This window comes from Dipodomys spectabilis, unplaced genomic scaffold (genome assembly GCF_019054845.1).
Source record: "Dipodomys spectabilis isolate Male_0828 unplaced genomic scaffold, ASM1905484v1 ptg000124l, whole genome shotgun sequence".
In the NCBI taxonomy this organism is placed as follows: Eukaryota; Metazoa; Chordata; class Mammalia; order Rodentia; family Heteromyidae; genus Dipodomys; species Dipodomys spectabilis.
In genome coordinates, this window is record NW_024870801.1 from 993,641 (window position 1) to 1,010,129 (window position 16,489).

The 16,489-nt window shown below is 54.2% G+C and overlaps 3 protein-coding genes across 3 annotated transcripts in view; 1 reads left to right on the forward strand and 2 right to left on the reverse strand.

The window, feature by feature from the left end:
- Window positions 1-8,471, reverse strand: part of Ankmy1 (ankyrin repeat and MYND domain containing 1) — a 35,191-nt gene extending 26,720 nt beyond the window's left edge. The window contains exons 1-4 of the mRNA XM_042689081.1: window positions 8,356-8,471; window positions 5,316-5,505; window positions 3,896-4,039; window positions 2,644-3,116 (exon numbers count right to left, since the gene is read on the reverse strand). Coding sequence (XP_042545015.1) covers window positions 2,644-3,116; window positions 3,896-4,039; window positions 5,316-5,505; window positions 8,356-8,471 — 923 coding nt within the window. The remainder of the gene's footprint in view (window positions 1-2,643; window positions 3,117-3,895; window positions 4,040-5,315; window positions 5,506-8,355) is intronic.
- A 4,694-nt stretch (window positions 8,472-13,165) lies between these two features.
- Window positions 13,166-16,472, forward strand: Dusp28 (dual specificity phosphatase 28). Its single transcript, XM_042689058.1, has 2 exons — window positions 13,166-13,534; window positions 13,699-16,472. Exons 1-2 carry the CDS (start codon window positions 13,166-13,168, stop codon window positions 13,831-13,833), a joined length of 504 nt encoding a protein of 167 aa, XP_042544992.1. The 3' UTR covers window positions 13,834-16,472.
- Window positions 14,073-14,864, reverse strand: LOC122115679 (vegetative cell wall protein gp1-like). Its single transcript, XM_042689082.1, has one exon. The coding sequence runs from the start codon at window positions 14,862-14,864 to the stop codon at window positions 14,073-14,075; it is 792 nt and encodes a 263-aa protein (XP_042545016.1).
- Window positions 16,473-16,489: the final 17 nt, after the last annotated feature.

Here is a 16,489-nt window from a genome sequence, read left to right on the forward strand (position 1 = left end):
CAAAAAACCAGAAGTGGCACTGTGGCTCAAGTGGTAGAGTGCTCGCCTTGAGGCGAAGAGCTGAGGGACAGCGCCCAGGCCCACAGTTCAAGGCCCATGACTGGAAAAGAGAAGGAGGAAGGGGAGGAGGGAGGGGAGGAGGAAGGAGAGGAGGCAGAGGAGGTGGAGGAGGAAGGGGAGGAGGGAGGGGAGGAGGAAGGAGAGGAGGAAGAGGAGGAGGAAGGGGAGGAGGGAGGGGAGGAGGAAGGGGAGGAGGCAGAGGTGGAGGAGGAGGAGGAGGAGACGGCAGCAGTGGCGGTGGCAGGGCTCAGTAGTAGAGTGACTACTTAGGAACCACAAGACTCTGAGTTGAAGCAACAGTACTGAAAGGAAAATAAGAATAGCCCAAGGGAGCTATCTTCTTAACCCTTGCTCCTCTCATTCCTCAGCCCCCACTGGCTGCCCCAAGAATCTTATTAACCTTGAGCTGCACTGTCAGCCAGTGACAGTGGGGAGCGCTCAGGCATGGAGACATGCCACAGGAAAATGTTCCGGCTCAGCATTAGCCCAGAAGGGCTGTGAGGGGTCAAACTGGATCCTGTGCATCTCTGACTTCACCAATTCAATTTATGTCTTCTTGTAAACAGTTTCCCACAACAGGGTCTTAGGGTGGGTAGGCAGCCAGCAATACATGAGTCCACAGTGCAGCACAAAGCACCAACGCTCTACTCATTTCTGCCCCTTTTTTTGTTTGAAGACCTGTGTCTTCAAGAAATCAAGAACTCATAAATTTATGCAACATGAATTCACTGAGAGCATGGACCAGCTCTCATTGATGAGGCTCTTAGTTGATGTCTGCATGATGGATGGATGGATGAATGGAGGGGATGATGTTTGCATAATGGATGGATGGATGGATGGGATGATGTCTGCATGATGGATGAGTGGATGGATGGATGGGTGGATGGGAAGATGTCTGCATGATGGATGGATCGATGGGATGACGTTTTCATGATGGATGAATGGATGGGATGTTTTCATAATGGATGAATGGGATGATGTTTGCATGATAGATGAGTGGATGGATGGATGGGTTGATGGGAAGATATTTGCATGATGGATGGATCGATAGGATGATGTTTGCATGATGGATGGATGAATGGAATGATGTTTGCATGAAGAATGGATGGGGTGATTTTTGCATGATGGAGGGATGGATGGGATGATTTTTGCATGATGGATGGATGGATGGGATGATGTCTGCATGATGGATGGATGGATGGAATGATGTTTACATGATGGATGGGATGATTTTTGCATGATGGATGGATGGATGGGATGATGTCTGCATGATGGATGGATGGATGGGTGGATGGGATGATGTTTACATGATGGATGGATGGATAGGATGATGTTTGATGATGAATGGATGGGATGATGTCTGCATAATTGATGAATGGATAATGGATGGATGGGATGATGTTTGATGATGGATCAGTGGATGAATGGGATGATGGATGAGTGGATGGATGGATGGGTTGATGGGAAAAGGTTTGCATGATGGATGGATCGATGGGATGATGTTTGAATGATGTATGGGTGGCTGGATAGATGGATGATGTTTGTACAATGGATAGATGATGGGTGGATGGATGGAAGTGTAGTTGGATGGATAGATAGATGGATGGGATATTAGCATGGTCGATAGATGATGGATGAATGGATGTGTGGTTGGATGGATGGAATGATGATTGTATGATGAGTGAATACATAGATGGTAGATGGTTGGATGGAAAAACAGGCATTTGTGCTCATATATTATTTTCTTTAAAAAAAATCCATTCCTTTATGGAAGAGGGCCTAGTACAGTGCAATCACATGCCAGACTGGGCCACATACCCATGGTGGGCCCACAGGTCCTGGCAAAGCTGAGAAATGCTTTTCTTTTCCTTTTCCTTAGCACATATTAGTCCTACAAAGGCCTCACCCTGGTGATTCACAGGCGTATCTTATAATTAGTCGGGTTAACCTCATATATTCCTCTCTCTTCCCCCCTGGTACGTGGGGGGATTGAACTCAGGAGCCACCCCTCAAGCATTCCACTATCTGAGCCATGCTTCCAGCCCTCTTTGCTTTTCAGTTTGTTTTTCAGGGACAGCCTTACACTTTTGCTCAGGCTAGCCTTAGATGGTGATCCTCCCATCTCCACCTCCTGAGCAGCTGGGGTCACAGGTGTGTGCCTACACCCCTAGCCCTTTAGTGTGTTTTTCATGGTTATTGTTTTTTTTTTGGGTCCGGTCATGGGGCCTGAACTCTGGGCCTGGGCACTGTCCCTCAGCTCTTCAGCTCAAGGCTAGCGCTCTACCACTTGAGCCACAGCGCCACTTCCGGCTTTTTTCTTTTTGCTTATGTGGTACTGAGGAATCGAACCCAGGGCCTTGAGCATGTAAGGCAAGCGCTCTACCACTGAGCCACCTTCTCAGCCCTTTCATGGTTATTTTTAAGTACTTCTACTTTAAAAAAGTTCTGTATAAAAAAAATTATGTTTTCTAAACTAGCAGTCACCTGGCCCTGGAGGACATCAGGAAGCCACCTGGGGATGTGGGGGAGGGGCCCCTACCCAAAGAGGGGACACTGGATGGAGAGAAAGATCCGCTTGATCACCTGAACTTGTAGGCTTGCTTCTGGATTTTTATCAACAGAGGTGTCTGATTTTGTATAAACCAGGGTTCTCCATCCTCGATGAATGGGGGGATTTCATTGTGGAAGACCTGGGCATCCAGCTCTCTGCGGAAAGAGTCTGGCATGGGCAGGTGCTGGTTGTCAGTTGAGTAGATGTGCATTTCTGGGGGCAGCGTGAGGTCATCACTCACAAGAAACCGCTTGTACTCATAGAAGAAGGGGTCCTGCTCCTCCGATGGGTGCCACTCCACTCTCTCCTCCTCGGAGAGACTAAGTCTCTCCTGACACTGTGTGAGGAAGGCTGAGAACTCTGGGTAGCTGAGCATGGAGAAGCTGCTGGGAATGTCCATACACAATTTGACAAGGTGCTCACGGAACCACAGGCCCACATCCTGGCAGCCATCAGGGTAAGTCTCAAAGCCTGGCCCAAACCTTTCGTCCGCTTTGTATAGCCCCTGCAAGGAGAATCCGGAGAGCCAAAAGATATACTTTGTGACAAGCTTTGCCAAAGCAGTAAAAGAAAATGTACTCCTAAGAAATATACTCATTTGTTCAACAGTTATCAAAGTGTTTGAAACACCGGGCACTGTGCCTGGCAGCAATCTCTCATGGGAGTGCAGATACCTGGAGAAGGGGAGGGTGGAAAGGGGAGGGTACAGGTAGAGGGGAAGCCTAGGACCTCTCTCAAAGGACAAAGACACAGCCAAGGCCTCCAGGGTGAAGCCCTCCCTCCCTCCTACAGGCTGAATGGTTGCCACATTGGCACTCTGAGGATTAAATGCCTCTACTTAAGGGGACATAGCTGTTGTCCTGGAAAATTGCTTTTGTTGTTTGCTTAGTTAGAGAAACTCACTAGGATCTATCCAAATCACCTAGTCTCCAGACTCATTCTTTCTAGAAGATCTAGAGTAAACGTTGCTCCTGAGAAACAAGTGAAGCTGAGTGTGGGCGGCTCATACCTGTGATCCTAACCACTCAAGAGGCTGAGAGCTGATGATCATGGTTCAAAGTCAGCCTAGGCAGAAATCAGCCTGGGACTCTGATCTCCAATGAACAACCAAAAAGCCATAGGAGGCAAGACTCAAGTGGTAGAGCACCAGCCATAAATGGAACTGAGAGGAGAGGGCCTGGATTCAAGCCCCAGCACTGGTCCTGCCCCCTCAGAAACACTATGGCCCTGCCCTGCCTCAGGAACACACCCAGGCCACGCGCCGGGAACACGGAGTCTCCTCACCTGGAAGAGCCTTGTCTTCATGTACATGGTACCATAGCCCTCTCGTTGGCTGAGGTAAAACATGCCAGTGAAACTGGAGCCATCTGGCCACGTGTAAGTGCCCACACCATGACAGTGGTCCCGGTAAAACTGCCCTCGATAGACCTGGAGGGGGAGAGGTCAGCAGGCCTGGTGTTGGGGTGAGCTCCTGCCCTCGGGCACCCCCGCCCCTGGTAGCCACCAGGCTGGCAGTGACAGAGGCTCTCATGGCCAGCAGGTACAGGACTAACTAGCGAGGTGGCCAAGGTGGCCAGGGTCCCGCCCCATTCAGGAGACAGGGAGTTAAGAACCACTTGGAGGCTGTGGCAGGAACACGCCAGCACCAGGCTAGGTTTGAACAGAACCCAGGCCCCCGTGCAGGTGACAGCAGTCAGACTGGCAGGGACGTGGTCTGGCTGGGAACTCAGCACAGAGACTCACGGTGGGCCTCTGAGCCAGCCCCCCCCCCCCCACACACACACGTAGGCAAGTGTCAGAGGTGCCCTCTCCTGAAGCCACAGCGGGGAAAGAAGAGGATGCCTGGGACTGGGAATGTGGCCTGGTGGTAGAGTGCTTGCCTAGCATGCATGACGCCCCAAGTTCGATTCCTCAGTAGCACATACACAGAAAAAGCCGGAAGTGGCACTGTGGCTCAAGTGGTAGAGTGCTAGCCCTGAGCAAAAGAAGCTCAAGAACAGCACCCAGGCCCAGAGTTTCAAGCCCCATCACACACACACACACACACACACACACACACACACACACACACACACACACACACACACACACACACACACACACACACACACACACACACACACACACTCCAGGCAATGCCAGGGCAGAGTCATTTACTCAGGCAAATGGTGCAGGTGAGGGGGACATACCGGCATCTACGATTGGTGGCCCTAGATACAACACAGGCCCAGCTTCACTGTGCACTTAGCTACTGTACACAGCCAAGGGCACCAGGAGGCACAAAGAGCTCTGGCTGTGGGGTCCCTGGTTCAGACCCTTGACACCACTAAATCTTCACTGAGGGACTCAGCATGCTCTAGTGAGGGTGCGAGAACATGTCTTTGTTTCTTTCTGTCATTTGATCTTAAATACGAGGCAGTTTCAGCTTGCGCTCATAATTTGCTAATTTTCAAACATGTGCCTAGAATAAAACCCATCTTCTTGAGTCACAGCTTCCCAAACCTCACCCCCCTCCCCAGATCCTCAGGTAACCAGGGCTAGCTGAGGGGGTCTGCAGGGACTTTCTTCTGGCCCTGTGATGTAGAGAGGGCAGGCAGCCTACCAGCCCTGGGATGGATGCTAAGGTTCCTATCATGTGGCTCTTAGGAGAAGGCCGGTCCCCAGGCCCCGGGGAGGATGCGAGGCAGCAAGGGAAGACACCTACCTCTCCTGTGGGCCAAGAGAACTCTCCGTATCCAAGCTTCATGTCAAGCCCAAACTCCCCCCGGTAGACACAGCCGTCCTGCCACTCCTGCATGCCTTGGACAAGCTCGATGTAGTTCCTCTTCAGGTCCCTGTCCTGCAGGTTAGCCTCAGACCCTTCATCTTCCTCCCCTGGGGTCACTGGCCTGTCCCTAGGAAGACAGGAGGGAAAGGGTATCAAGGAAGGCTGAAATGTCTTCATAGTAACAGCATGCCACAAGCCAAGGGACACTTATAATGCTAGCTACTCAAGAGGCTAAGATCTGAGGATTGTTCAAAGCCAGCCAGAGCAGGAAAGCCCATGAGACTATGTCCTCTTAACCACCAAAAAGCTGAAAGTGGAGCTGTGGCTCAGCTGGTAGCTGGGAGAAAAAAAAAAATCAGGGACAGCGTCAGGCTGAGTTCAAGCCCCAGAACCAGCACCAAAAAAAAAAAAAAAAATGACTGTGTATCTGTACCATTTCAGTGTACCATTTCATTTCACTCTCACACCCCTGAGGCATGTGCACAGAAAAGGAAACTGAGGCACAAAGGATACAGTGATTTCCCAGGGGCATCTGAGAAGCGAAAAGTGCCGGTAAGGAGCCATGGCCAAGGGCAGATGTGCTGGTTTCTAGGAAAGACCAGTCAGCCCCTCCACCCACATGGCTCCAGCTGCTGGCTCCCCCAGCTGCTGGCTCCACCACCTGGGACTTGATGGCCCACAACCATAGCTACCTCCAGTTGTTGCTGGGCAGCTGTGTTCATGCTGGGGTCCTCCCACTCAAGCCAGCAACACCAGCACCAGGCCAAGAAGGAAGCAAATACTCAGCACACACATATGGACCCAGGAAGCATATTGAGAGCATATTGAGAGATAGAAGCCTGACAGAGGGGTAGATGTGGGATCCACACTGTTGAGCAGCAGGAATTTGCTTCTTTCCTGCTCTTGGGATCTAAAGATCATACCTAAAGTCATAACTCAGACAGGGATCCTAACGTCCCCATCTCACATAACCCTCTCTTCCTCCCACTTAACTCTCTGGGGGATGCTGTATGCATGTGTCTCTGCTCTAGACACTGGCTGGTGGCCTAGCTGGTAGCAAGACACCTCCATCAACCAGCTCTGGGAGACTAGCATGAGCCACAGAGGCTAAGCACAAGGAAGTTCTGGAAGTATTCAGTCTGTGTTGGGCCTATTGTTGTAGGTGCACAGAGCCAGGAAGGTAGACATCCAAATTCAACAATGACGAAGGCTGGGGGCATCGTCCTGCTTTGCTTTTTTACTTCTGCTCAATTGTTTGTACACGTTAGTGTATCCCTCAATTCTTATTTCAGAGTCTTAAACTTCAATAACTCAGACTATGGCATTTAGAAATAGATTTTACAGTAGTGGCCTACCCAATATGACCATGTCTCCATTAAAAGGGGAACTTTAGCTGGGCGCCAGTGGTTCATGCCTGTAATCCTAGCTACTCAGGAGGCTGAGATCTGAGGATCATGGTTCAAAGCCAGCCCGGGCAGGAAAGTCTGTGAGACTCTTATCTCCATTAAACCACCAGAAAACCGGAAGTGGCGCTGTGGCTCAAGTGGTAGAGCGCTCACCTTGAGCTGAAGAGCTGAGGACAGCACCCAGGCCCAGAGTTCAAACTAAAAGGGGGCAGGGGAACTCTGGACACGGAGAAATGCATAGAATGATGTGACCTGACAGATGAAGACAGAGCCACACACAAGCTGAGGATGAAGAAGGAGCCAAGATGGTTGGCACCTTGATCTTGGACTTCTGGTACCGAGGTCTGAGACAATAAGCTTGCTATTTAAGCCTCTCAGTCTGTGGTGATTTGTTACAGCACTCCTAGCTCATTTTCCTACATGTGACAAGTATTACTTGTATAAGTTTTAAAAAGGGATTAAGAGAAGAAAGAAAACCTTTAGTGTAAGTAGGAAAAGATTTTAAAAATGGAAATAACTTTGAGGTCACTCAAGAATATTACAATAGGGCTGGGAATGTGGCTTAGTAGTAGAGTGCTTGTCTAGCATGCATGAAGCCCTGGGTTCAATTCCTCGGTACCATATAAAACAGAATAGGCCAGAAGTGGCACTGTGGCTTAAGTGGTAGAGTGCTGGCCTTGAGCAAAAGAAGCTCAGAGACAGTGCCCAGGCCCTGAGTTCAAGCCCTAGGGCTGGCAAAAGAAAGAGAGAGAGACAGAGACAGAGAGAGAATATTACAATATAACCAATCAGCTGTGAGACCCCCCCAGAGATCACTGGGAAAGGCCAGTTTGCACAGTGGGCAAGGCCCAGCCAGCTTGCTCTGCCTGGTCCTCACGGGCTCCTCATCCCCAGCATAAATAACTCTGTGTCCTACTGAGGACTGTGATAGTTTGCTGGGGCTACTACATACAACAAACTACCACTGCCTGGGGGGCTTAAACAACTGCTATTTATTTCCCATGGTTCCTGGGGATGGAAGTCCAAGCTCCTGTGCCAGTGGGTTTGGTTCCTGGGGGTTTCTCCCTAGTCTGCAAGTGGAACCTTCTCACTGTGAGCTCACAGAGCAGAGCCAAAGCAGAAGCCGCGCTCTGACCCCTCTTCCTCTGGTAATACCGACTCCTAGCCCGTCCCCAGTCCGGAGCTGTGTCCTCGTCTAAACCCAGCCACGGCCCAGAGGACTCCCTTCAAATGCCATCCGTTTCTGAGGCACACAACCGTTCAGCTTACAACGGGAACACACAGGATGGGGTTGCAGGTCCAAGTAAGGCGCTGGCAGCAACTGACCCAAGGTAGCCCTGCGCACTAACTCAGCAGGGAGGAGCTGTAAGGGGAACTAGGACGGGAGGGGGCCGCTCCACCGGCCCCGCAGAAGATGGCCGGGTGAGAGGGCGGCGAGCGGACATTCTCCTCAGAGGCCTTTCCATCTCTCCAGACTTGCTTTCTGGGGACCGCTGCGCGGTGCCTCGGGACTAGCTCCGGGCGGGGTCGCGGCGGGACGGGCTCGCGGGACGGGCTCGCGGGGCCTGCACCTTCGGGCGAAGAGCCTGTAGCTGTCCTGGGCCTCCAGGGCCTCCAGCGGGCTTCTGGGGTCGGGACCCTTGGAGGCTTCGTGGTCTGGGCTGACGGGGGAAGGACTGTCTTCCATGACTCTCCTCTTGGAACCTGGAAGCAGAGCGGGGACCACAGTTCTCCCTGGGGCCCGCGGCTGGGGCCCGGGACGGCAGCCCCGCCAGCGGCCCCGCCCCGCCCCGCCCCGCCCCGCCCCGGGCCCCGCGGGCGTCCCGGCCCCGGGGGCGCACAGGGCGGGCGGGGCTGGGGAGGCTCGGGAGCGCACACCCGACCCACCGAGCCGCCGAGACACAGCTGGAGGACGGCGTCCGTTTCCCTGGAGAGCCCCTGCCAGCCTCCGCCAATCCCCGCGCTTGGTCCTGCCGGCAACGCCCCTCCCCTCCGCTCTTGGCCAATCCCGCGCCTGTTCACGATGTCCCCGCCCTCCAGGATCCACCCATCCGATGACGTGCTCAGCCTCGGGGCCCCAAGCGCCCCGGCTCCCGCGGCCGCAGCTACGCCGCCGCTGCCCGGCCTCGGCGCTGGGTGTCGCTGGCGCCCCGGGGAAGAGGGCTCCCAGCGGGCCTCGCCCACCGGCCTGGGGGACGCGCCAGGCCGTGCACCAGTGCCCCACCACGAGGACCCTCCGCCAGGCCGAGCTCGGGGGGCCGGCTTTCTGGGGCGCTGGCCCGAGGCCCCTGCCGCGCGCCCGTCCCTGCCCAGTTCACGTCCCCGCCCTGGTCACTCAGGCTTCTGGGCCGCTGCGCCCACGGGCGGCAAGATGGCAGCTGCCCCGGACCCAGACTGTCACTGTCCCATCAGGAAGCGGGCGCCGGAGCCCACGCCTGGGCTGAGGTCCGGGGATCCCGGTTCAGAGCCGGCCCCGGCAGGGAAGTCAGGGAGACTCTGATCTCCAATGAACCACGAGAAAACCAGGCGTAGCGCTGTGGCGCAAGGGGTAGAGCGCTCGCCTTGAGCTGAAGAGCGCAGGGACAGCGCCAGGCCCAGAGTTCAAGCCCCACGACTGAGGGGGGGAAAAAAGACTCCATTAGTTATTATAAGGCTGACCAAAAGGAGACCCTCACCTGATTCAGGCAGAAAAGTTTATGGGGGGGGGAGGGGGAGCATACTGTTGCCCTGCACAAGAAAGGCTGTGCAGGGGGTGCAAGGGATGGCGGGGAAGGGGAGGGGCAAGGGGAAAAAGGGCCAAAGGGTGGAACTAATGACGGAGATGGAGACTGACTATACAGGGAGAGGGCAGCGGGGAGATGTGGCCACAGCCATGACCTCAGAGCCTAGGGGAAACCGCCTGCTGCCCCCAGGTGCACCATTACCTGGGTTACATAGGTGCTAGGCAGGGACTTCAAGGGAGGGGACATTTTTTCCGGGTGGACCTAACAGTTGTAAGGGCTGTGCATATAGTTCAGTGGTACAATGCTTGCTTAGCATTCACAAAGCCCTGGATTCCACCCCCAGTACTGCCAAAAGTAAAATGATATTCAGTTAAGGTATCAAAATAGCCAGGCACTGGTGGCTCATGCCTGTTATCCTAGGTACTCAGAAGCCTGAGATCTGAAGATTGAGGTTCTAAAGCCAGCCATAAAAGAAAATGAGACCCCAGCTCTAATTAACCAGAAAAATGTCTTAAGTGGGAAGGTGTAACATTGTTCAAAAAGAAACGTACTCATTATCTGACTTACATAACTGTAAGCCCCTCTGATGATCACCTTTATAATAACATTTTTAAAGGGGGAGGGGAAGCCAGACATGCAGATGTGGCTCTGGCGGGAAAGAACAAGCCTTAAGCAAAAAAGCCAAGTTAGATTGTAGGGCCCAGAGTTCAGTGCCACTACCAGCAGAAATGTACCACAAATCAGTGAAATTGTGCCAATTATGTGTTGAATGGTGTCCCTTTCCCCCTAAAATAAGTTGAAACCTAACACCCAAGTCAGTGAATGTGACCGTCCTAAAGTATTCACAGGCATAAAGACGAGGCCTTGGTGGTCATGGTGGGCCTCCTAATGGTCTTGAGGAGATGTGGACAATCAGAGGCTCTGCAGAATACTGCTCTGTTGCTGTGGGACACCTACCCTATCCTGCTTGGTACAGAAGCTCTGGGAAACTGCTACATCATCCAGTGGGAGGGACCAAGAGGGCTAAATCATAAAGACAAGAAAACCATTTGAGGGCTGGGAAGGTGGCTTAGTGGTAGCGTGCTTGCCTCGCATGCATGAGGCCTTGTGGCTCAAGTCGTAGAGAGCTAGCCTTCAGCTGAAGAGCTCAGGGACATTGCCCAGGCCTAGAGTTCAAACCCCACGACCAACAAAAAAAAAAAAAAAAGGAAAAAAAAACTATTTGGCAAGTCTGACAATTTGGTAATTTGGTGCGACTAGCAAAAGAATTCTAAATGTGTTGGGCCCAAATATTGCGATGAATCAGTATTATTGATGTGCACAAGGCAGAGTGGCATTTTTATTAAAACAACTAAAGGCTCTGGGAAAATCAAAAGTCACCTAAAATTACAATCAAATTAAATGCAAGTGAGGTATTTGGAAACAATGGTGGGAAAAGGTCAAAAAGGTCATTCAGTCCTAGAGTCAGGAATTCACATTTATATCCCAGGTGGAGGCTATTTCCACACCAAACTTTCTGGGAACTTTGGGATAGGAAAAAAATCTATGCTAACCATAAGTCATTTGCTGCTTATACCTGCTTCTAAAATTAAAAAAAAAAAAATTATCACTTGAGTAAAATTATACCATATGATTGGTGCTTGAGACAAGGATTAAGACTGTATTGGATTATTGGTGCTGTGACTTTAAGGAAATTTGACTTCCCTTTGTGTTTGCACCTGTACCCTACTCAATAAATACCTTGTAAAATGGACCCAGGACACCTGAAGCTGGTGGAGGACTTCAGACCCCTGGTGCTCCAAACCTCAATTCCACGGTCCAGTGTCTGTCATTTGTTGTCCCTGGTGGCCACAGGTCCCAACAAAATTCCAAAAGGATTGTTTCCATAAATTATTTCTCATGATTTTAGATGCACACTAAAAAAAAAAGATGCTATGAATCCTAGCAAACCTAACAAAAGTCAGAGGAAAGTGCATGATTATGTGCTACATGTTCTAAGTCAGAGCTCAATGCTTAAGGGGAGGGGGGGGTAACTTGTTTTAGTTTTCCTGACATAACATTTTAAATTGGCTAAATGCATGCAACCTTTAGCACATCTCAAGTAATAGGGGCCTTAGTAAAATGCAGGTTTCTTTCCCTTTTCCCCCTTAGTCCTGGAGATTGAACTCAGGGTCTCTGGTACCCAGCTTGATGCATAGGATCTAGCTCCTCCTACCTCAGACTCCAAAGCAACTGGGATTGGGGGCACACAAGCCCTGCTTCACCCAGAGTTTGATTCTGTAGGTCTGAAGCAAGCTTGAGAACTTGCACTCTTAGCTAGTTCCTAGATAATGCAGATGCCACTCAATTGTAGACTATTCTCCGCCATACACTGTCTAGTATGCAGGGTGGAAGGCCTGGCGTGCCATGCCAGATAAACAGTGTATTTCGATGAAGGATGATGCAGTTTGCTCTGTGTGTATGTGTGGAGAGAGAGAGAGAGACAGAGAGACAGAGACAGACTGACAGACTATATGGACCAGGCTGGCCAGGAATGTACATCCTGCCTCAAGCTGACTTAGACCAGGCTGGGAGGAGTGGGGGTAATGGAGGATGGCTTGTGATAGAAATCAGATGCGAGGCTGGGAAGGTGGCTCAGTGGTAGAGCGCTTGCTTTGCATACATTGAGGCCCTGGGTTCGATTCCTCAGCACCACATAAGCAAGAAGAAAAAAGCCAGAACTGGCACTGTGGCTCAAGTGGTAGAGTGCTAGCCTTGAGCTGAAGAGCTGAGGGACAGCGCCCAGGCCCCACGACCGGACCCCCCCCCCGAAAAAATATCAGATGCATTACTGAAGGACAGAAATAAATCAGAAGCCTTCAATATTAGAATAAAACCAAACTTACAGTTAACTGTCTAGTACTTGACAGCAGCTCATCTATCTGAAAAATACTGGACATTGGAAAAACTGATTCAAGAGGCACTAAACGATTCTAAGTTCCTTTAAATTACAGTACTGAGCCAAGCAATTAGGAAACCATGGCCTGCGAAGAAACGATTAAGTCAATGGTAGTTTTATTTCATGCGCCGTGCTTACAATTAAAGAGGAAAACAAATTCAGACGCTAACTGACATCCAAGGAACAAAGCTGTAAAAGCGAACACCAGAGAACCTTCCATCCCAGCCACGATGTCCCAGGACAGACCTGGAGGATGTGAATCACAGGCCACCACCGGGGACGCGGCCCGGTGTCCATGTCGCCCCGAGCTCCGAACGCAGCGCCGAACGCGGCGAGTCCCCAGCCTACGCCGCAGGGCCGACCCCGCAGCCAATCAGAGGAGAGAGGGCAGGCCCCGCCCCGCCCCGCAGCCTCCGAGGCCCCGCCGGCCTCCGAGGCCCCGCCCCGCCGGCCTCCGAGGCCCCGCCCCTCCGGCCTCCGAGGCCCCGCCCCGCCGGCCTCCGAGGCCCCGCCCCTCCAGCCTCCGAGGCCCCGCCCCGCCGGCCTCCGAGGCCCCGCCCCTCCGGCCTCCGAGGCCCCGCCCCGCCGGCCTCCGAGGCCACGCCCCCGCCGGCCTCCGAGGCCCCGCCCCGCCGGCCTCCGAGGCCCCGCCCCGCCGGCCTCCGAGGCCACGCCAGGCCCAGGGGTCAGCCGCGCGGGGTCGGCTGCCGGACGTCAGCGATGGGCCCGGAGTCGGCCGCGCCGCCGCCGTTCGCGCGCGTGGCACCCGCGCTCTTCCTCGGGAACGCGCGCAGTGCGGGCGCCACGGCGTTGCTGGCGCGTGCGGGCGTCACGCTGTGCGTCAACGTCTCCCGCCAGCAGCCCGGCCCCAGCGCGCCCGGCGTGGCCGAGCTGCGCGTGCCGGTGTTCGACGACCCGGCCGAGGACCTGCTGACGCACCTGGAGCCGACCTGCGCCGCCATGGAGGCCGCGGTTCGGGCCGGCGGCGCCTGCCTCGTGTACTGCAAGAACGGCCGCAGCCGCTCGGCGGCGGTGTGCACCGCCTACCTCATGCGGTCCGGCGGCCTCAGCCTGGAGCGCGCCTTCCAGGTAGGGACTTCCGGGGCGGGACTTCCCGCAGACGCGGACTTCGGGGCGAGGCCTTCCGGTGGGGCGGGCCTTCCGGCGGGGCGGCGCAGCCTGGGCGCGTCCTAGCTCCCCGCGGGACCCATTCCGGAGCCCTGGCTCTATCTCTCTCCCCCTCTGGTCTGCAGATGGTGAAGGACGCCAGGCCGGTAGCCGACCCGAATCCGGGCTTCTGGTCTCAGCTGCAGAAGTATGAGCAGACTCTCCAGGCCCAGGCCTGCCCGCCCGGGGCGCCCGCTGATCCCGGCCGGGGGGACCGGTGACCCCTCCCGACGGCCCCGTTCCGCCTCCGGCGCCGAGGCTGGGGGAAGGGGCGGCCGTCTGCACCGACGGGCGGGGCCCCGGCGTCGAGCGCCCGCCTTTCCCCGTGGGGCCTCCTCTGCCTGAAGTGCAACTCACTGGGGTCTCTGTCCCTTCCATTGCATGCACGGCGTGTCCACCGAGGCCACCGGGCACCGCTGCCCGAGACCTCCTCCCAGCCTGCCTTTATCAGCTCCAAACTCTAACCCACCACAGTAGTTTTAGGCAGAGATTTCATGCAAGAGGATGGAGGACGGGAGCCTGGGGTAGGAGACGGGGAGCCTGGGGTAGGAGATGAGGTGCCTGGGGTAGGAGACAGGGAGCCTGGGGTAGGAGATGAGGTGCTTGGGGTAGGAGACGGGGAGCCTGGGGTAGGAGATGAGGTGCCTGGGGTAGGAGACGGGGAGCCTGGGGTAGGAGATGAGGTGCCTGGGGTAGGAAACGGGGAGCCTGGGGTAGGAGACGGGGAGCCTGGGGTAGGAGATGGGGTGCCTGGGGTAGGAGATGAGGTGCCTGGGGTAGTAGACGGGGAGCCTGGGGTAGGAGACGGGGAGCCTGGGGTAGGAGATGGGGAGCCTGGGGTAGGAGACGAGGAGCCTGGGGTAGGAGACGAGGAGCCTGGGGTAGGAGATGAGGAGCCTGGGGTAGGAGACGGGGAGCCTGGGGTTGCTGGCTGCTGGAGCCTGGGGTAGGAGATGAGGTGCCTGGGGTAGGAGATGAGGTGCCTGGGGTAGGAGATGAGGAGCCTCGGGTAGGAGATGGGGAGCCTGGGGTAGGAGATGGGGAGCCTGGGGTAGGAGATGGGGAGCCTAGGGTAGGAGATGGGGAGCCTAGGGTAGGAGATGGGGAGCCTGGGGTAGGAGACGGGGAGCCTGGGGTTGCTGGCTGCTGGAGCCTGAGGTAGGAGACGGGGAGCCTGGGGTTGCTGGCTGCTGGAACCACCGCAGCCCCTGCCCCTGCCAGGCTTCTCAGAAATGCGCTGGCTGTCTTCCATGCTCAGGCTTGTGCCTACTCCTACACACCAGGGATGGCGGCTTCCACTTCACTCAACCATGTCAACAACGTCAGACCTAGCATCATCTGGCCGCTGGAATGCCTTCCCTGTGCTGTCCTCCCGTGGTCTCCTTGTGCCAATTCCTACCCAAGTTCAGGCACATCCTATGGTTTTGACATCTGGAAAGTTAGTCGCCAACAACATTCTTCAAATAGTGAGGAAAAAGAAAAGGGAAACAAGTGTGTATGAATCAAACAATACAGTCACTGGTTAATCTATCCAGATACATAGGAATCTATGAATAAAGTGCCATAGTGCACCTGCTGTCTGCTGAGCAGTCCAGAGCCACACTGCCCCTGGAGGTCAAACACTGGTAGCTCTGTGCACCTCCCCCCTGCACTCCTGGACCTAGGCTCTGGCTGTGATGGAACAGCCTGGCCACTGGTCACAAGTCACCACCACACCCTGGCGGGAAGCAGTCAGCCGGGTCTGTTACACCAGAGCCACGGTCTCAAAACAGGACTGCTGCGCAGCCTGCCGAGTTTACCTCCCCATATCCCTCAAAGATCATCAGCTCCCCTCAGCCAGCAAGGCTGCAGTGGCTTACAAAGGAGAACCAGGCTCAGATTTGTACCCCATGTATGTGGCTGATGCCTGCTCCCCATACCTTTGATAGGGTCTCCAAAGCCATCCTCAGAGCAGGGAACAGCTGCTGTTGATTTGTCCTTGGGTAATGAGAACAAGGACTGCAAGGCCTAGGCCAGGAAGGGTCCCACTGGACACTTCTTATCTCACCAGCTCCATTCTGGGGGCTCCCCACCAGACCTCTGTTCTAGAGACACCAGGGCCCTCCTCTGAACACTGCTTCCTTCCAGGAACCTTTGCTGCTCTCCCAGGCTGCTGGCTCCCTGCACGTCTCAGCACTCACTTCTCAGGGGTGAGGCCAGGATCCCACATACCCCATCACAGACAGCCCACACAGTGCAGGTAGTGTGTCTCCCCCCCACCACACCACCTCTGGGATGGTGCAAAGATCCCAGTGGGAAAGACAGGACTTGACGGGTCCTGATGTCCGAGTGTGAAGGAAGCATGGGGAATCAACCAAGACTGACAGACAAGTTCATTCTTAATAGCTTTTAATTCAAAGCATGTATGCACTGCTTGCTTTAAGCTATATACTCATGAACTACAATGTTTAGTAGAAAAAAAAGGGAGGGGTGCGATGTTGGTGTCTCTGTTAGTGTGCTCATTCTGGGATTGAGAAAATGACTCCTCTGGGCAGAAACCATGTTTGCAAAGAAAATACTTCAAGGGTGGGCAGGTCTTGAAAGGAGCTTGTGGCAGAATCCACTCTAAAGTAACCACCAGATAGATACCTGTGAGCCAAGTTCGGAGAGCAGTCTCTGCCGGGAGTTTAGTCGCAAGTGACACAGTGTAACAACAGGATGGGATGCGCCTGGGTTCGGATCTAAGGTAGCCAGCCTGCTTTTAAATCGCACTCGGGAGGGTTAGAGTGCTATCAGCTGCACCCACACACCCGCATCTGGTTGTGCGTTATCTTGCTTTGTTCCTCTAATAAACCTCAGGCTCAGTGTGTCCTAAAATTAATTTTTGTGACGTCATTC